Source organism: Apteryx rowi, unplaced genomic scaffold (genome assembly GCF_003343035.1).
Source record: "Apteryx rowi isolate R43461 unplaced genomic scaffold, aptRow1 scaffold_53, whole genome shotgun sequence".
NCBI classification, from domain to species: domain Eukaryota; kingdom Metazoa; phylum Chordata; class Aves; order Apterygiformes; family Apterygidae; genus Apteryx; species Apteryx rowi.
Window position 1 is genome coordinate 1,965,188 of NW_020450794.1, and position 19,733 is coordinate 1,984,920.

The window sequence follows — 19,733 nt, forward strand, 5'->3', positions numbered from 1 at the left end:
AAAGTCAGCTGCTGTAGTCTGTCTTTCCATTGCCACAGGGATGGCCTTTCAGCTGAAATACTGTTTCAAGTTATATATTTCATGTGCATGTTTTGTCCAAACGGCAGTGCAAAGCTCCTGTGTTTCTGCCACACAAATAGCTGCTAATTATAATTGATATGTATCCATCGATAGCTTATATATATATATATATCAATATAATATATATCAGCTTTAATACATACATTGCATCCGTGTGGGCAGCGGGGTTGTTGTCTGGATATCGCAACCTCCCCTCTGCTACCCCTCACTCTTTGCTGTACTTGTGAAGGGTCTGTCAGCTGAAATATATCTGTTATATCCCCACGGCCTTGTGGAGCCACATGAATTTCCGCCTGGCCGTCTATTTCCTACCCATCCATCGCCCTGCCGCTGCCCGGCTCAGGCAGTCCGTCCCGAGGGCACCTGTCCTAGGAGACCCGTGAGGGGTCTCGGCAAGGCTCTCCAAGCTCCCAGTAGGCGTGAATATAAAAACGTGTATATATGAATATATACATATATATACACACACAGAAAGAGATTTTTATGTGCATGTATATGTGTATATATACATGTATGTTTATGTGTATGTATACATGTGTTATATACAGATATCTGTACAGACATATATAAAAATATCTATATATCCGTATACACACATATCCATATATGCACATATACACATACACACATATATACATATACACACACATTTACAGATACATACATATATACATGCACATAAATATCAATGTATAATATGTGCACGTACATATATACACACATATATAGCTATATACACACAAATATATATATAATACATATATAGACATGTATATTATATATATAGACATGTGTGTATATATATGTATACACATGTCTATAAGTATGGGCGTATGTGACCTATTCACACACCCACTCCCGCGTAGGCACTGGGGCCCGGGGGCGCGGCGTGCGGGGGGGCGTGGCCGGCCCGGTGCGCAGACTACAACTCCCAGCATGCCCCGGGGAGGGGGCGGGGCGCCTCGGGTGACGTGACGCGGCCCGCCCCGCCCCCGCGGCTGAGGTGCGCGAGCGTGCCGCCGCCGCCGCGCCAGAGGGCTGGCGGCTCGTGGGAGGCGGCGGTTGGCGCGGCCGTTGGAGCGAGGGAGCCGGCGCCCATCGGATTATCGTCTCCGCGCGCCCGGCCGCCGCGGCGAAGGCAGCCGCCGCTTGCCGGCCTGTGTCCCCCGGAGCCGCGGGGGCGGCGGAAGCGCTGTGGGGGCTCCTTCCACCCCGCCGGGGCTGTCGCGCTGCCTCCGGCCGCTGAGGAGACGCGTGGAGAGGCTGCCCCTTCCTCCCTCCCTCCCTCCCTCTTCCTCCTCCTCCTCCGCCGCCTCCTCGGGGAGCTGCGGCTACGGACGGGGGTGCCCCTTCCGCCTGCTTCCTGCCTGGGGTGAGTGTCGCGACTGTCGCGACAGAGCGCAGCTCCGCGCGCCCGTGGGGGGGGGAGGGGAGCGGGGGCGCCCGCCTCCGTGGCCCCCCCCCCCCGCTCTGCATGGGCTGTTTTGGTGTGTTTGCAGGGCTTTGTGCTCCCGTGGCGGTTGGCTGGTCGTGTGCAGGGTTGGTGGGTTTTTTTCCTTTTTTTTCCTTTTTCTGGGGGTTTTGCGAGGGTTTTTTTCTCCCTCTTTGCTCCCCGCCCCCCCTCTTCTCCGAGGGGAAAATTTCCTGGGCAGCGGAGTTGAGCGAGCCCCTTCCCCGCTGGCTCCCCTGGATGTGCTGGGGGAGCTCTTTGTCATGGAGAGGCTGCGGAGCACTCTCGCCTTCAGTGCCTATCCTCGCAATAAATACGTGTATGTATGTTCCTTCAAAACAAAACAACTTGCTCGTTCATTATTTGGACTCTAAGACCGTGTTGGTTGTGAGGTTTTGTGCTTGGGGTTTTTATTCACTTATTTATTTTTGTTCAGCGGGGAGGAAAGTGTCCCCTCAACTCTAGCCTCCATTTAGCGCAGCCCCCTGTGCTCAAACATTGAATGGGAGCAGACGAGTGAAAACAAAACAAAGGGCGATTTTGTTTTGCTGGTGTTAGCCTGCAAATTTGGGGGACGAGAGGGCGATTTTCTTTTTCCTTTTTTTTTTCCCTGCTGCTGTGCCAAATTGTTTTGTGTTGATTTATTCTGGAAGAACCAGTAGATAAGTGGAATTTTTTTTGTTTGGAAGCTGCTTGGGAGAATCTGTGCCTTGTAAGATTTCTCCTGTACCCTCACCCTTCCCTCTTGGCTGCTTTGTGAACAGTCTGTGATGCAGCGCAACTTTCATCGTTTTTTTTCCTCTTTTCACTCTATTTTACGTAGTTAAATAATGCGGTTTTAGAAAGAATTAATAGCATAGGGAGATGTTGTTTTGCGTATAAAAACCATGGAGAAGATTTTAAAGGGCAGGGAAGATGAGTAGTTGTGTTTCAGCTAATTTTTGTTTTGTTTTGTTTTTTGCCTCTTAAAGGGGGGAACGATATTTTTAAGCAACTGTTATGTTTTATACCGAAGGCTTGCTATTTTTTATTTTAATTACCCCCTCAAAAACTGCAGTCATTTGACCTCTGCAAAATGTAGCTTCTACAATATATGCAAGTATAAAGTAGTTTAGCTGTAATGCTCTTATTTCTGGCATTGTCTTTTAGAGGCCACTCACTTTTTTTTGTTGGGACTCCTCTGACTTTAAAATGCGCTAGTTGGCAAGTAAAATGAAAAAAAGGTTTCAGCTGGACTGAGCTGTAGATTCTGCCTTTGAAAAATCATGGATTTTTCTTTTTTTTTTCCCCATTTTGAATTTGTGTGAGAGGGGGAGGAGAGTCGGGGAGAAGGCTGTTTCCTGTTTCTGTTTAGCAGCTTACCTTTTTCTTTGTAAGATAAGAAAATTTACAAATGACCTGTTGATGATATGTCTTTTGTCACTTTTTATAGTAAAAAAAATACTGCTAGGTAGGAGAGTGAAGGCTTTCCCAAATAGGCTGCCCAGATTTTCGTTTGCATGTGTGTCTGTGGTCCATGTGGCTTTGTAATATTTTAGGCAGACTATTTCAAAGTGCCTAATGCGGTGCCAAAGTTCAGAAGCCTATGCAGAACGCTCTTCCCCTCCCTTTCCCCACTGTCTCCACCCCCCAAAAAGCCTGGTTCTTTGAAAATTGAAGTTAGACTGTTTCAGTGCTGTGGAAGATGGGTATCCAAATCTCTAATTACTGTAGGAGTTGTTAACCATGTTGTGTGAATGGCCAGGCAGGCAGCTTTAGGAGTAGGTTTTAGTGATACTTAGGCATCTACTGGACACCTTGATATGTTTAAATGTCTCCTAGGTCTAATTAATTAAACTTGTAGGAGCACCTAAATTATGCTGAGTATAGTTTTGTGAAGTGTGCCTAATGAGTGTTCTAATTCCTACTAAACTCTCAAATACATACATACCTTATGCAGCTGGGCATCATGCTAGTGCTCATTTCTGAAGTAAAAGTTAAGTACTACTAGTAATTTAATACAAATGAAACTTAGATGTCAGTGTTAATGTAAAGTCAGTCTATTTAAAACTATTGTATGTTTCCAGATCAGTATTGGTTTCTATTGAGAAGCCCAGAATGGGAAAACAGGATTATTTCACTTCAGGATTTATATCTAGTGACTGTGTGTTTGTAGATGCAAAATAGAATATAATCTGCTTGGAGCCAGTGGTATTTAAAACTCTTACATGTAGTGAACTAGTCACAAGTATATTTTTATTTAAAATGCCTTCTTAGGCAACAACTTTAGAACACAGAAAAGCAGAAAACTGGAACTGTTGTAGATGCTAATCTTTGCCTTGATCTAAAAAAGGAAGAATGAGGATGTTTCATCAAAAATCAAACTTGCTTTCAAATACATTTGTGTAAGCCAAATTACAGAGGTGATTTGGGACTCTTGCAGGATGCTAATAATTGAAGTACTTGTTGCTAGCTGGTCACTGTGTCTGGCTGATTAGATCATAAAAGTTCTGACTGTAGGTGGCATGAAGAAAGTCCAGCTCTTTTGGTTCCAGACGTTCATTCCTTAATCTTAAGATTCACAAGTGTGCTGATAAGCTGTCAAAGGAAATGACAGCAAAGAGATGGTGTAGGAAGTAGGTCAAGCACTGCTAAATACTGCTGAGATAGTTTCAGTGGAAAAAAGTAAGCATGTTTCCCTCTGATCTAGTCTGTCTCCTTTCAAACTACTGGTTTCAGGATGCACCAGTAAATCTCACTCCTACTGTGGTCCCCTAGTTCTACTGAAATTTGTATTGCATTCCTGATTGGGCCCAGTTAGCCTATCTGGATGGACAGACTCATGGTGAGGAAGATAAATTTGCAATTTAGTTCTGAATCTGTGTGGTGTTGATTGCCCACAAGTCATGTCAGTCAGGCAAAATTGAGGGTGTTCTGTGTTTTCCAGGAGGTCAAAGCAGCTTGTGGAACTGATTTCTATGCTTGCTTCTTTTGCCTGTTCTGCTTTAGGCTCTATAATGGGAGGCTGGGGATAGACTGGGGCAGTATGGTAGCGTGCTTCTACAAAAGCTCATTTTTTTTCAGTGGACAGAATTGTCACATGTGACTGTATTCACAATAACTTGATTTGCAGAAAAATTACAGCCTTGCACTGTGAGTGTCTTTTTCCAAATATCCTGTATTTATGTTGGTGTGGAAGCAGGTATTACTTAGAGAAGACAGAGGTGCCTCATTGCTTTGCCCAAGTGAATGCTTGGCTTCTCGGCTACCTACGTGAGCACTGTGCCAAGGGCCTCTTTTGCTGACCCTTGTCATGTGGCCTTGAGCACCAGATGTGACTAGCTACTTGAAATGACTGTTTGGAATTATCTTGTAGTTATGAATGAATGTAAAATGTTTCTTTGAGTCCAGCATGGTAAGCTGTCTAGGCCACCTTAAAGCTGCTGTACAGGAAAATTTGTTTTCCCCCACTGGTACCCTGTGCTGAAGGTAGATGGTCATCAGTACTGGTCTTGCTTCAGCAGTGCCTCCTGGCTGGCATGCTGGGAAAATACCCTGTGAAGGAGATACTGTTTGAGGACACATACTCAGGTGTGAACTGGTCAGCATTCCCAGTTTGCTTGACTCAGACTGAGCATAGGCACCTGAGTGGAAGCATTTGGTTGAAGATTGATGGTGTCCTGCAGTCTTTGCCATGTAGAAACATGAATCAGCTCATGAATAGTTAATAGAAGTTAAGCTGCTGACATTGCTTCCTAATCCATGCTGCTGAATTCAATCATAGTCTCTTGACTGCCCCCATAGTCTTTATATAAATGGTAAATTTTAGGTTCATGTCTTATGCTGTACTTGAGAGTGGAGTGGACTGAACCTTGCAGTGCATTTCTGGCCACCATTCCAGGAACTTGTGGCTGGAAGTCACTTTTAATGTTCTGATTGAAGGTAGATGGCAGCTGTCAGAATAGGAATAGTCAAAACCTCTTACTCTGTCCCTATACTTATATTCTTGTTGGGAAGAGGATTTGTTCAGTTCACGCTCAGGTTGCAGTATTTCCATGTTCACCAGTAGAGTATGTTGTAGAAGAACTCTGATATGCATTGTGCTGGCTCAAAAAGCTCTTGGTATGATCTCCCTTGATGTTAGCTATACAGTTATGTCAACCAGATGTGTTTTTCTGTGCTGACTCTGTTTGCAGCAGCATAATTGCATAAGCATGTTGTAAGAAGAGGGAAAAGCACTCCTTTGGGGAGAAGGTTTTTAATTTTACAGGGGTGTTTAGGCTAGAGAGGTGCTGGTCTGGCTCAACTAGTTAGGGTGGGCGCGTATGTGTTGGTGGGAGCAATTGCACTGTCTAATTGACAAAGTTAAACAGGTTTCTGATGCAGGAAAGCTTTTGCTGATAGAGTGTTTTTGCCAAGCCTGTTAGTTTACATATTCAGTGTTCAAGGAGATAGCGCGGCTGTTCTGGCACAAGCACTTTTGTCGCTAAATGCTGCATTTCCGTTTGCGGTTCTGTAATGTTAGCTATAGTGACTGAGGCTCTGTGTTGTAGACGGGCCTGTAGTGTAGCATACAGATGAACAGCAAGAACCAGTAAGAAGAAATTGAAGTTAGATAAACCATAACTGATCTGCAGTTTTTTTATTTATTATTAGGATAGTTGATAATTGGAGTAGCCTACTAGAGGGTGCTATGTTTTGTGTATTGGCTGATTTTTATTTTTCTTTTTTAAAGCAAATTGGATATATCAAAAATACTTTCTAGATGCTTGCAAGATATGGGACTGGAGCAAATTGTTGAGTAAGGGTCTTTGGGTGAGAGTTTATTGGAGACAGGACTCAAAAAATCTGCTTAGCCAAAATTTCCTTTAAGGAGACCACCATAAATGGATTATTGCTTCCACTGCCAATTGTTTCATCTGCTTGGATGTACTTAGCCATTTGTCTTTCCAACTATGTAATATTTTTGTAATTATATAACATTTAAAAATACTTTTTCATGAGCTGGGATAGTTCTTTTTCTCACTTCATGGGCAAGGTCGGGGATAGAAATCAAATTTGAAGAGACTGGCTTGTTTTCTTTTTAAGAGCAATATAAGCTTTGCCATTAACAATGGTGGAGCTCGAGGCCTGTACGAGTGTTCTGGAGGCATACTGAAAGCCAACTTTGATCTCATTCAAGAATCTCGCCCTGACCTGCTTGCCTTTTCAGTGCTCCTGCTTAGTTTTCTGGCAGCTGTCTAATCTAGTCCTGCAAAAATAATAAAGGAATGAGAAAGACTTCATTGGTAAAACTGAGAGGGTGATAACATCCAGTGTGGGAGGTGGAGAATGGAGTAGTGAGTGACTGGGGGCAGCAGCTGTTGAGACAGTTTCTCCTGCACTTCTGCCAGGTTGTCCTGGCAGACCTTGGTCTGAGAGCAGGAGTGGTGGCAAACAGCTGAGGGTGGTAATCCCTTAACCTGGGTCAGCAGCATCTGGGAGGACTTTTCCTTAATTATACTTTGGGTCAAGGTAGTCAGACTGGCATCTCTGGGTTAGATCTAGCTTGAGACACGTCCATCCGGCTGGTTGTCTTTGCCTGAGAAGTGAGCAGCAATTCTCAAGTCCATTGGGACACTGTAGGACATTAAACTAGTGGCAAAAGTAGGTTTAGGAGTATATGAGTTTATAGGTCCTTTTCTTGTGCTAAGGATCATACCTCTCTGACAGTTGTAAATCTGCCCCAGAGTGTTTTACTTTCTCTGCCCTGAGTTGCTTCTGCTTTTAAAGGTCATGAGTAGTAATAAGTAGTAAAGTCTTTATTTTAGAATCTTGTAAACTTGAGTACTTCATCTGTATTTTCTTTGTTCTAAGAAAAATTTTTCATGTTAAATGATAGAAGTGGTCTCTGAAGAACTCCTAAGAAATCTCAAGGCTCCTCTTAAGTGTTAATATGTATACTGCAAGTTTGTCTGATGCTACCTTGATATCCTTTCCACTAATCTGAAGCAGTTACATTTCACTACAATATTTTTTACAAGAATAAATATTGCCTTAGTAGTGGTTTAACACAAAGTTCAACTGGGAAAATAAGTAATGTTTCTTTTGTCATATCATGCAGCTAAAGTATTTATTTGTTATGAGGTTAGAGGAAAAAATCTGAAATGCATTACACATGGAGGCTTACTATCAAGTAATTCACTTCCTTTTAAAGAACTTGTTGCTCATTTTCCTTCTGTAATGCACCTCTTGGGATAAACTGCTAATTCTAAAAATATGTCAGTTCCGCTGTTTCCCACTAGTATTTTTTTTCTTTGTTTGGCTGTAGTTAGCTTTTTCCCTGAGCTACTTAAAATACTCTGAGGAATGCTTAAAATGGAAGAAAATACATGCATCTAGGTATTTGAGTTGCTGTATTTGATCACTGCTGTATTTTAATGGCTAATGGAAGATTACTTTAAATGTGGTTTGTAAAGCAATGGAGAACACAGCAGCCTCAACCCTTAGTATCTCAAGTAGGATATGTTCTTTCTCTTAAATACGCCTCCCTTCTGGTAGACTGGTGCTTTGTATTTGCTTTGAGTTTAGAAAAGAATGTAACATGCTACTAATGGTGTCAAAACCTTACTTCTAACTGAAACAGGATGATTTCCTCACATAGAGGAAACTTATTCACTATTCTCACTATTTCCAAGTTCATAATCAAACTTACAGTAATTCAGTTTCAGTTTTTACCCAGAAAATGTTTTCAGCTTATTCTTGCACTGGAAATAGGTTTTATTTAATCAGTATTGTCTGTGGATGATTGAAGAAAGATTTTTAACATTAGTAATGATGACCAGAGGTTGAATAGTTAGAAGGAAGAAGAACATAGTCAAAAAAACTGTGAGGCATGTCATCTTGTTAACACATAACTTCAACACCTGCTATTTGCATGGGTAGGAGGTGGGAGCGATATGTTTAATATACCTTAAGCAAAGGCCTGGGAGAGATCCATGTCAAATTCCCTGAAATATATAGGGACAATCAGTAAAGATTGCTCCTTAACAGGAAAATAAGATCAAAAATTTTTTCTCACTCTTTCAGATATGTAGTGTAGAGACTCAGAAGGCCCCAAAGCAGGCCCTTAGGTGTTTCATTGGTTCTTTTTCCTTTCTTGTGTGATAATGTTTAAGCAAATTTGTGATGGTGGTGCTGACCCTTTAGGTAAGGATCGCACTTCTGGTCCAATCTGCTGTCCCTGCATCTCTTGGAGATAGTGAGCAATTATGTAACTGTGCACTTCATGCTCTGGGGCTGGCAGAGCCAGGTCAATGCAAGTTCTATTGTAAGGTGTATTAGTCTGAAGCCAGTTGATCACTCCTTCCTGCTTTGACTTTCATGGTCCAGTTGTCTCCTTTTGTTTCCTGTGGTAGGAGGAACCATCATACTAGGTCTTTGCTCTTTGATTTTTTTTAATAAGGTAATTACTACACTGCTGATAGCCCCACATCAGTTGTTTTAGCATTCATTTGGTGCTGTATGTGGTGGATGTAAATATTATTAGGATAGAACTTTCCCTTTTGGTGCAGCATGAACTGTTCACAGCTGCTTAAGGTTAAGATGGTATTACTGTTAGGGTTTTTTAAAAATATATATGTATATTCAAGTTTGTTGCAGAGGACAGGAGTGTACTGTGGTGAGGGTAGCAGCACGTAAAAAAAGAACATTCTGCTGAGGTGGTCAGCCACCTGCTAAAGTTGAGGAACTCAACTTGGTTTTGCAAAAAGATAAATGCATGGGTAGCTTTGTTATTTTTATGCATGTATTTTTCCTTGTATATATGCATATTTATACAGTCAGTACTGTGGCCAGTTTCACTAACTTTGAGTCTTTCTGAGCAGCAGATGTGAACACAGAGCAGGTAATTGCAAATGTCGCTGTTGGCTGACAAGGACCATGAGGATGCTGTGATAAAATGGGGAGGGAGGTGGATTGTAAGTGACTTTGTTACAGCACCTGCTTTTGAATTTCTCTGCCAATATCTATAGGCTGTTTAATTTGTTTCTCATATAAATAACTATTCATCTTCCACTGTTTCATGAGATATGTGCAGTCAGCAAGGGAAATTCCCACCTATAGAGGGGAAGTGTTACGAGTACTTTTCTTGTAATTTTTCACTCATGTAACTTTGGAGAGAAGCTCATTTAAGTTGGCAGTGTCTGAACAGAAGTAGAGATAGGAGCCTGATCCAGAGGATAAAGGAAGAGTTAACCTTTACCTTACAGCCAAGAGGGACCAGTTGAGGGGAGAAGTAAAGAGCTTATCCCATTGATGGGCATGTGTAGCAAGTGCCCGGTATTTTTCAGTCTCTTAGAGTCCACAGCAGCAAGTATTGTAGGCTTGTTGCTATTATTCTATGGCTATTAATGAGGAGGAGTAATGACAAGATTTATGTGGGCCTTTCATTGATGTTATATTCCAAAACTTTAGTCATCAATAAAAAGCAGTTTTAAAGGTCCATATAGTGCTTGGCTTACAAATAAAGTGAGAAGGCCCAAGCAGTTTCTTGTCTCCTTGTCTTGCTCTAAACAGATGTCAAGTGTAGCCTGTTTTCTCTTATTTTGCTCCCCAGAGCGTGTTTTCCAAGGCAGGGGTGGGACTGTGATCTTTCTGTGCCAACATGTTAGACTGGCCTTTAAGACAGGATGGATAGGTTTCATCCAGAATTCCTGGGAGATCTGGGGGAAGGAGGGGTAAGCCTTCCCATACGTAATCACAGAAAACCTCATCAAGATAGAATTGTTCTCCACCATCCTATCCAGCCAGGAGATCAGTGTTTTTATTTTATTTTGTATGGTGGAGGGAGGGGTGACACCTATATGCAGGGATGATGGATGGCATCTTAAAAGCCCCAGTTGGGTCTTAGGCTTGTTTTTCTGCCTTTATTTTACTAAAGGTAAGGAACTCACAGGTCTGTTGATGCTTAATTTGCTAACTTTTAGGGACTGCTATAGAAATGCAAAATAGTATTTAGTTACTAATCAAATCTTCTGCTTTAAGGTATGTAAACTAATTAAGTACCAACAAATGTGAAGCTGGGTGAATAAATTGATAGTGCAGCCAGTATGAGTTTTTTAAGTTCAAACTTTACATTTCTCTCTTCTTCAACTGCATCAGTTGTTTAGAGGTATATCTTAAGATGACCAAGGGACTAGTCATGTCACAGAACTTTTCTGAGATGTGAGCCTGATGATTAGGAAGACTGCACAGTGTTTTCTAATATGGGGAGGTATTACATCTGTTCATAACCTTTGTCACAAGTGGAATGGATTATAAAATGACAAATGTTGATTCGCTGCCAATCAGCATATGCTCAATTCAGTATTTCACAAGGCCTGCCAATCAGATTTAATACAAACATACCCTTGGAAAGATCACCTTGATTTAATTTTTTTTCAGATGCACGAAGTGGAAATGGTCTGGCTTCTCTGTTTGTTCTTTAAAGACTAAGTGCTATATTTCTAGCTCTTGGCAGACATTGTCCACAAGTACTTCATGTTCCAATGGGCTTATGCCAAATTTAATGTACTGTGTGTACTGAAAGCATCAAAACCAGACTTACTTTAATTTTAGATTTTACAGCTACCATTATTGATTTTTCTTAGAGCTGTTCCGTCCAAACTGCTATCATTTTAATTTCTTTTCCCTGAAGGTTTTTGGGAAATGATCTTGACAGTCCTTATTTGTGTTGCCAGGGACTGTTTATGAGAGAGCTATAGATCAGACCTGCAATGGCCAGACTCTCAATTTATAGAAGCTAAATCAGCACACTGAATTATTTGTGAACTCCTATCTTTCATACTGATGGGTATGCTGTGACTAAGGGTAGTTTTGTAGACAAAGTCCATCAAGTACCTTTTGGGAAGCTTGAATCTCATAAATATTTGAGACAGGAAAGGACTGTTAGGATCAGCTAATTGTATTCCCTACAGTGCTAAAAATTCTGCAAGCTTCCATTTTGCAGTGCTTGTATGCTGTACAAATGGAAGCCTGTCTGTAAGACCTTGAACTCTGAATAGACAAAAAGGGGAAAAGATAAGGAAAAGAAATGGAGGGCAAGCAGAAGTTATGGTAAGCAGACAAAGAGAGGAAGGAAGTGACTGAGAGAAAGAATAGGGTATAGTGCAAGCAGCCATTCAGCATGGGCTGGATTGTTCATAACACTGCAGTCTTCAGGTCTGGTGATCCCTGCCTGACAGCTGTATCTGCTGGCTTCATATTTTGGCTGTTCATCTTTATTTTCAACCCTTGAGGCCAAGTGGCTGTGCGTGAGCCTGACTTCAGGCCAGGTGGCTCATAGCCATAAAAGCTGAGCAGGATTCCCTTCCATTATGCTGTTGTGGAAGAGCATGGTGCTCAAAGGAGCCTGTTTTGCTCCTCCTCCTTCTCTTTTTACTAGTTCGACTGTCCCTCTTTTCATTAAATGTTAGTCTGTTCTGGTTTCTGCTTTGCACTGTCACCTTCTGCTAGTGATGCTAGAGTAAAGTTGCTTAGCTCTTCAAAGATGCACCCAAATGGGGAGTAAAGGAGTCTCTTGATACAGAGACTTAAAAATCCTAAGGAGTTCTACAATCCCTATTAATAGTGGTTATTGCAATTGAAGTAGATGGGATTTCCAGTTAGCCTTCATTGTAGGCTCAACCTGGGCACTGAGTGGTTTTTGTTTGGCCCAAGCCTAATGCCTAAGGATTGAGCGTGTCTTTACATCTAAGTTCAGTTGTCCGGTCTGTCCAGAATGATGGTAAGTCTTTGGAAGCATGACTTATGTTTTAATATTCACATAGCATCCCAAAGTCTTCAGAAACTGTATTTTTCTGTCTTCCTCTTGTCTTCTCATCCCAGCTTAACACCTGTGTGCTGGAATCTGTTGTGGCCTGTTCCATTTCTGCAGCTTATTTGCCATACAGTGCTAGAAGATGCCTTTTCAGCATGCAGCCACATGACTAGTTTGCAAGAATTATTGGTTGAGCAATTCTTGCAACTGGACCCTAACATGTGTTAACATTAGTATATCCCAACAGAAAGTTTTATTATAGCAGTTTGCTAGGAAAGTAACTTGCATTGATGATAATAGTGGACAAACTATGCATCATTTTTGATTCCCAAAAGTGTTTTGGTAATTTTTATCTTGGTGTCCCTTCTTGTAACAGGAATTGCTGCTGTCATGCTTCAGAACTGAGCATGCTGACAGTGCTTGCTTTCTTTTCATCTCTCAAGTTGCAGTCTCCCTTAGTGTATCTAGTTGTTCTGAGTCATAGACCCCCCCCAAGCACAGCAAAAACTGTAATAGAATAATTGCCCTATGGAAAAACTTATAGGAGATGACTAAACCTGGTAAAGACAGAATAAAAGGCTGTCGCAAGTTTGCTTTTGAAACTGGGACAGAATTTGAAATTTTAAGTTTATTGCAATACCATGCTTGTTTTCATGCTTGATTTTCATGCATCTTTCAGATAAACTAAGTATTAACTCAGTACACACACTAATAACATTTTTGCTGTACTAAGCTTCCTTTTTTGCTGATGAATGTAGCTTTTGTTACCTAGCAGAACATAATAAAATACTAAGGTTGAATAGAAGAGTAATGTAATGTAAAGAAAACAAAAATCAACTCCAAAGTTAAGAATATAGGTGATTATGTTCCCCCGTTTTTTCGAAATTAAACTGCTTTTAAATGCTGCTGTAGAATTAACACTTATTTCCTATTATCCCACTATTAATTTGTCTGTGCATTTCAGAAAAATACCCCCCCCCCAAATTTTTTTTAAAGGAACACATCAACTACTTGAAGGATAGCCCCAGCCATCTGTTCCTGGTTTGTGCTCGCAGATGCTTGCATGGGACCTAGTGAATCAAACGAAGGAATAGATCGGGGTGTGAACCCGCAGCCACCATGGTTGTGCAATGCCTTGTGTCATCTGAATGCAGAACAATGGGCAGAACGGCTGCTTTTGGGGACAGTGGTATTTTATGCTGCCCTAAGATTGTTTAACTATGGTATGAGATCCTGTTATGGTAGCGGTACAACTAAGTGCAGGCATTTCTACAGCTCGCAAGAATGGGTGATAAATAATAGTTCTCTGCTGCTGTGCTCCTTTCTTTGCATGCAGAGCTGATGCCTTTGTGCTAGTGGCCAGCTTTGTCAATGAAATAGTAGAATAACATAGTTTGGAAGGGACCTCTGGAGGTCATCTGGTCCAGGCCCATCCCCTCCCTCTCTTCCCCAATACGCAAAGGAGTTTCAAGTTAAATCCAACTGTTTCATCCCGTTTTGTGTGATCTTGAATAGCATAAGGCCAGGGTGTCTGCTGACAATACTTATCTGCAGTTGTCAATCTTTTGTAAACGTAAAACTTGCGCTTACCTAGTATAATTAGAGAATATAGTTTCCGAGTTTCAGTAGAGCATGCCGAAATGGACTGACTGGTAACTGTACTCATCAAATAATTTCAGAGAACTGAGTACTTGATTTGCTCTGCACTAGAAATATTGATTGAACACAAAGCATATGCTGTGTTGAAAGACATGTTATTATCAGAAGAATTGCTTTTCTCAGAGTGTGTTTATTCTACTAGACACTGAGCCAACACTGATAAATCTCTGAGAAACAATTCTTTACAGTGGCTGTGACCAAGAGGTACCTTTCCCACCTCTGCCTCTCCCAGCTGACAATTCACGATTGGTGATGCTAGCCATTTGGTGCTAATGTGGATGGGGCTTAACCATATGGTCTCACTCTTGCTTTTTCTCACAGTGTTGAAAAATGTTGTCCTGTCTACACTAGCAGCTAACTGATCTGAACCCATTGTTGACAGCACCATCATCAACAGGTCATTTTCCCCCTGCCAGCACGGCTTTTGATTATGTATCGTAAATCCAAGTGGAAGTGCGGTTACAATCTTGCGGTTCTTGAACCTGGTGAGTTTACATCTACACAGTGCTTAGAACAAACATTTCTGCTTGCATCTGAACTTCTCTCCATGAAAAAAGTTTGAAGAGAAAATCTAGTGACACTTGTAATGTGTATCTAAAGGCAACAGCTGTGGCTGATAGATGCATTCCAAGCATCTATTAGAACTGTCCAATTTCACAACCACTTCTAGAATTCCTTTAGAAGTTATTTATCTCTTAAAATTTTGGTTGAGATTAGTTGCTAGAACCATAAGTGTAAAACGATACGAACGATATTAATGTTGTCTTGCTTTTACTATCTTTAACTGTATTTATGCTCTGTAAACCTTTTTTGTTTGTTTTAAAATAGGTGGAGTGTGTTCTAAATTTTTCATTGGACATCTCTCTGGCATTGGATATCTCTCTCCAACAACAACCCACAGCTTTTTATAAAACTATGTCCACAAATGGGCATGGTTAAATATGTTAAAAAGAGATGCCTGTTAAGCTGTACCAAATTGTAATCTCTTATGCCCTAATGTAGGATTTCTGCTGCAGGTTGTGTTTCCAGAGGCTGCTGAGCTGGTATAATATTCCACTGCTGCTGAAAGAGATGTCTTGCCCCTCCCTCTCATCTCCCTTGTAGACACATGGCCCCACTCCCCAGATGCAATTTGTGCAGTCCTGCACCCTTCCTTGCTCCAAATCTGCTGATCAGAATTTTTCTGTGAGCTGACTCCTCTCACTGACCTGAGAGAGAAACTAATTTAACTGCAGGAGTTTTCTAAGAGGCATAAAGAATTGAATCTTAAGTTTTGTCATTGGACTGACTACTCTTGTTCTAGCCTAGCTGATAGGCTTAAAATTCTTGCTTTCAGTAGCTTTGTCTGTGAGTGTATCTAGGGCTTGTTCTTCTTCCTCAGTCCTCTTGTTCAAGGGTAACAGCTGCTGCCTCCTCTTGTAGTTGCTTGCTTTGCACCAAAGTAATAATGTTGCGAGAGCATCAACTCTTCCTTGCTTGGACCAGTTTTCATACCAAATTGGTGCTGGTGAAACTGAGAAGACCACCTCAAACACAATGGATATGGTTAACAGTGAAAAGAATTTAGGCATACAACTTCGAAAATGTTTACAGTTTATTTTAAATCTTGGTGGATTGGCACCAATAGGCTGGAGATGCTAATCACAGTGTTTTTTCATGATCAAAGATATCACTACTTCAGTGGCTGCTATTTTTGTTTAAACTGCCAAAGTCTTAAAATTGCCTGTGAGCAGTCAGTATTGGTGATTAACAGCCTGAAGCATTTTAAGGACAGAAACCCCCACTTTATCTTATTTTGGATAAGCTGGCTGATTTGAATTCATGTTGCACGTTTCTTTTAATGTCTGAGCAGCTGTGGATTTCATTGTGCCTCTCGCTTTCCTGTCAAGTTTCTACCCTGAGTGAATTTTCATTTCAAAATTACTTAACTGTGCCACTAAGTTTCAAGGGGAATCTCAAGAGATGATACAGTATGGTCTAGAGCTTTAATAGTACTGTAGCTAGGGACTTTGTTTTATCTACTCAAAAGTCTCATCTTGCAGTGAACAAATTTCTATCTAATGAGCTATGATGAGCCAGAGAGATCATGTAATGCTAAAGTACTTGCATATAAACCAAAATACTCATAACAGACTTTAGCGTTAGCAAGAGAGTTGTTCTGTGAAAGGTGTGGAACACAGCTGTTGGTGAAGCCGATGGCTTGAGAGGCTTCATCTCTTTAGACAAACAGTACACACGCATACTATAACTGACACTGAGCGTTGTCTCTGGCTGCACTGTAATTATTTTGAATGTCTGGTGCTTATCCAAAATCAGAATAGTGATTTAAATTATACATACAGCCCAGATCTGCTCTAGTACAGTCTTGCTTAGGTAGGCTGATAGCGATCTCGCTTATGCTGGTTAATTGGTTGCCTTCAGTGCAGTCGAATCCTTACCTGCACCTGCATGATTGAGCTCACGTATCGGGTTTGGTGAGGTGGCACAGTAGATGAACAGGAACAGAATTTGGACTGTTAATTCCTTTTCCTTCCTTAATATGCTTTTACTTGAATTTTTTTTTGGACAGTATGTCTAGAAACAAAGCCTGCTGCTGATTAGAATTGATCATCTGTTAAACAGATGAATTAAAAACCTCAGGTTTATTTTTGTGAAACATTGTTAAGGCTTAAAATAATAATTAAAGAGAGAACTCAGTTCTTTGCTATATTACTGTGCCAGGAAATAATCCTTCCTCCCTGACCGGTTCCTGAGCTGTTCCAGCCATAGTATGATGTCGCTTTTTTAACAATGGCTTTATTTAGATTTTTCTTTCCACTAATGGTTTTGGCACACTTTAAAAAGACATTTAAGGAGGGGGATCTTGTTGCAGTATTCCACTCTGGGCTAAGCTTACAGGCTGCAAGTACTTTTTAGAATTTAATTAGAGTAAAGTTAAACATATTTGGAGCATGTTGAGCTTGCAAATAATTATTTAAAAGGCTAAAGTTTTGTCAAAGGATGCTGTCTCCTGTACGTAGGAGCTGTTTTAGATTATGTCATGCCTTATTAGTAGGAAAGAGATTCCATGTCACTTTCAGTTCACAAAAAACTTTTTCCTGTGATCTTTGATTTCTCTTGGCTGCCACTTGAGTGGGAATTTTGATTTTAGTATTTTGACACCCCTTTGTGCTAAGTCCTCTGCTACCTTTGCTTAATTTCTAGATTCTGGACCTTTGTGTGTACCATGGGTAAAGATAAGTCTTGTTTTCTTCAATGCATGCAGCCACAGTTGTATTCTTTTGGGGCTGGGTGTTTTAGCCTTTCTTTTTCTTTTTATCCAATTTGTACTTTTTATGCAAATGTCTGTTGAAAGTTAAGGTATAATCAACATGCTGTAACTTTTGGGAAACCCAGACAATTTAAATCTGTTAATTAAAAAAAAATTGCAAATAATGTGAAGATATTTGAGGTGAAAATCAGTTATTGTGATTGTACTGACCTTTTCATTTTGCTGAATGATGGCGGGTGATGTGCAAAAGACAAATCTAGAAATAAAAAGGAACCCAGTAACTCCTTAACTTTTACCCTTTAATGTTTGGCTTGATCCTGTTCTTACAACAAGGACCTAGAACAAGTATATATGCACCTTTATTTCCACAGTTTGACCTCTGAAAATCCCCATCCTGTAAGTATGGGCATGCTTAGTTTTAATATTATAAACTGTAAGAATAGCTCTCAGTAGCAAAACTAAGAATGTGGAGTTATTCCCAGAATTAACACCTAGCTCCATAAGTGCTTGGCTCCGGAGTTAAGCTGTAGTTAGCTGACTCTTCTAGTTGGACGAGTTTTGTGACTGAAGCTTTGTGTAAACAGTTGCATTTGTGCACTTTGGCTATGATGTTTATATCTTACTCCTAAGTATTTTTTTAAAAAATCTTTAAGTTTTTTATTGATTCTCATTTTATTTCTAATATGAGATGGATACTATAACTTCATTAGATTTTAAATATGATAATATATAGGTGTAAATCTGATGTTACTGATAAAAAAAATTCCTTCCTACCCTATTATTAAACCATATTTTCAAAATAAAAAAAATACTCAAGTCACAGATTGCTTTTAAGTTGAAGGCTTTTTAAAAAAGGTAATTTTTTTTTATATTTGCCTGTGTTTGTTTTTAATTTTCTGCTATAAAAATGAAATGCTTGACTCTTCTAAAAAGAAAAAAGCCTCAGTTAGTTTAGAAGTGGTTACTAAAAGAAGGACACCTGTGAAACAATTATTTGATCTGGTATAGTCATTACGTTGGTTCTGCAGTGTTCCATATTGTGCATAGTATTTCATAGATTTGTCAGGTGCCGTACTGACCTCGCACCTTTCTGTCCTATTGGTGGTGGTTACAAAAAAACAAGACATATTATGAAAGAGACTGCAGGAGGGTAAGCTTGCGACAGCACCGTCTTTGCTCATTTCTCTTGCTTATTTTCTTCTTAATTCCAGTTTCTTTCCAAGATTGTTGGAGTCTACACGTGATGGTACTGCGCTTTCTTGATTAACTCGGCTGTTCCTATCTTTAGCAAATGCTTGAGCAGCCAGTTCTGGAGCCTTTTGAGCATTCCTTCCTAGTGGTCTTGTTGGTTGGGAAAGATTTACAAACATCAGAGTAAAGTCTTATTCACTTACAGCAATGGATGTTCACCTACAAAATACTCTAATAGCTAAAGGAGGGTACCATATCAGAATAGAGGAATGACTACTGTGGGTTTAATGAGCTATACCAATATTTCAGTGCAAGGGATGAAGCAGTGTATTCTTTATAACATATCAATTTTGAAGCAAGGCACTGTAACTGTGGTTATTGTTGCAACGGGTAGACAGTCTTTAGTAGGGGTAGGCATCCTTATCTACTCTTCTTTTCCTCATAGCTGCTTAATTTTTTCAGCTTATTTTTTCTGACCAAGAAGTTTTTGTGACCAGTGTAGTGGGAACAAAAATGAAAAACACCGCTCTGCTGTAAGCACAGCTTCTTAAATGAAGGCAGATGCTTTACAAATGTCCCCAGGCAATTGGGAGAAAGCCCTTTAATCTGCTGTCCTGCGTTGTGCTAGAGCTGGAAGAGGTCTCCATGCCAAATTGCCATTGTGTCTCCTCCCTACAACCTGCAAGAAATTATCAAACTCTGTTACCTGAAAGCTAGATCTAAAAAGCAGATCAGAGGCAAAATTCATCCTGTCCATCTGCAATATTTATTTATATAGTTCAGAGTTTATTTTGGGGACATGTAAAAATTCATGTGCTCCTGTCTGTGAAATGCTAAAAGTAAAGAATGACTTCAGAGTTTAAAGTACATCAGTGGCTGTGAAGCCAGAGAAAGTATTTTCTTTCCTTTATACTTAGTGAATATGTATTATTTTTATAATTGGTGTTGAACTTGCCAAAGTCAGACTGAATGTGCTGGAAGATTTTTATGAGCTTCTAACTAAAAACCCTATTGCTGAATTGCGTTGAAGAATGCCCTCATGCTAGCTATTGCGAAGGCAGCAACTTGTCCTGTTAGTTGTCTCAGCTGATCTGCCTGACAGACTGTTAGCCTTTGTCCCACTTGCCCGATGTTTTATAAACTTATTCTGGTTTTAGTGCCGAGACTGGTTACATTGGCTTTGCAGTATTGGTAGTTCTTTAGTCGTCTTTGCTATATGTGTTGTACGGTTGATTACTTGAATGGGCTTGTTTAAATGTTTTCTTTACCCTGAATTTGTGTTGGTCCAAGAGCTTGAATGTGGT

General features: G+C 40.5%; 1 protein-coding gene across 2 annotated transcripts in view; it reads left to right on the forward strand.

The window, feature by feature from the left end:
• The first annotated feature begins 1,095 nt into the window (after window positions 1-1,095).
• The window catches only part of PELI1 (pellino E3 ubiquitin protein ligase 1), a 47,102-nt gene continuing 28,464 nt past the window's right edge, over window positions 1,096-19,733 (forward strand). The window contains exons 1-2 of one of the 2 annotated variants that reach the window (XM_026080731.1): window positions 1,370-1,453; window positions 14,289-14,452. In XM_026080731.1, the coding sequence (XP_025936516.1) occupies window positions 14,398-14,452 (55 nt within the window). In that variant the 5' untranslated portion in view covers window positions 1,370-1,453; window positions 14,289-14,397. Of the gene's footprint in view, window positions 1,454-14,288; window positions 14,453-19,733 lie in introns of both variants that reach the window. The other variant, XM_026080733.1, reaches the window with a different exon arrangement.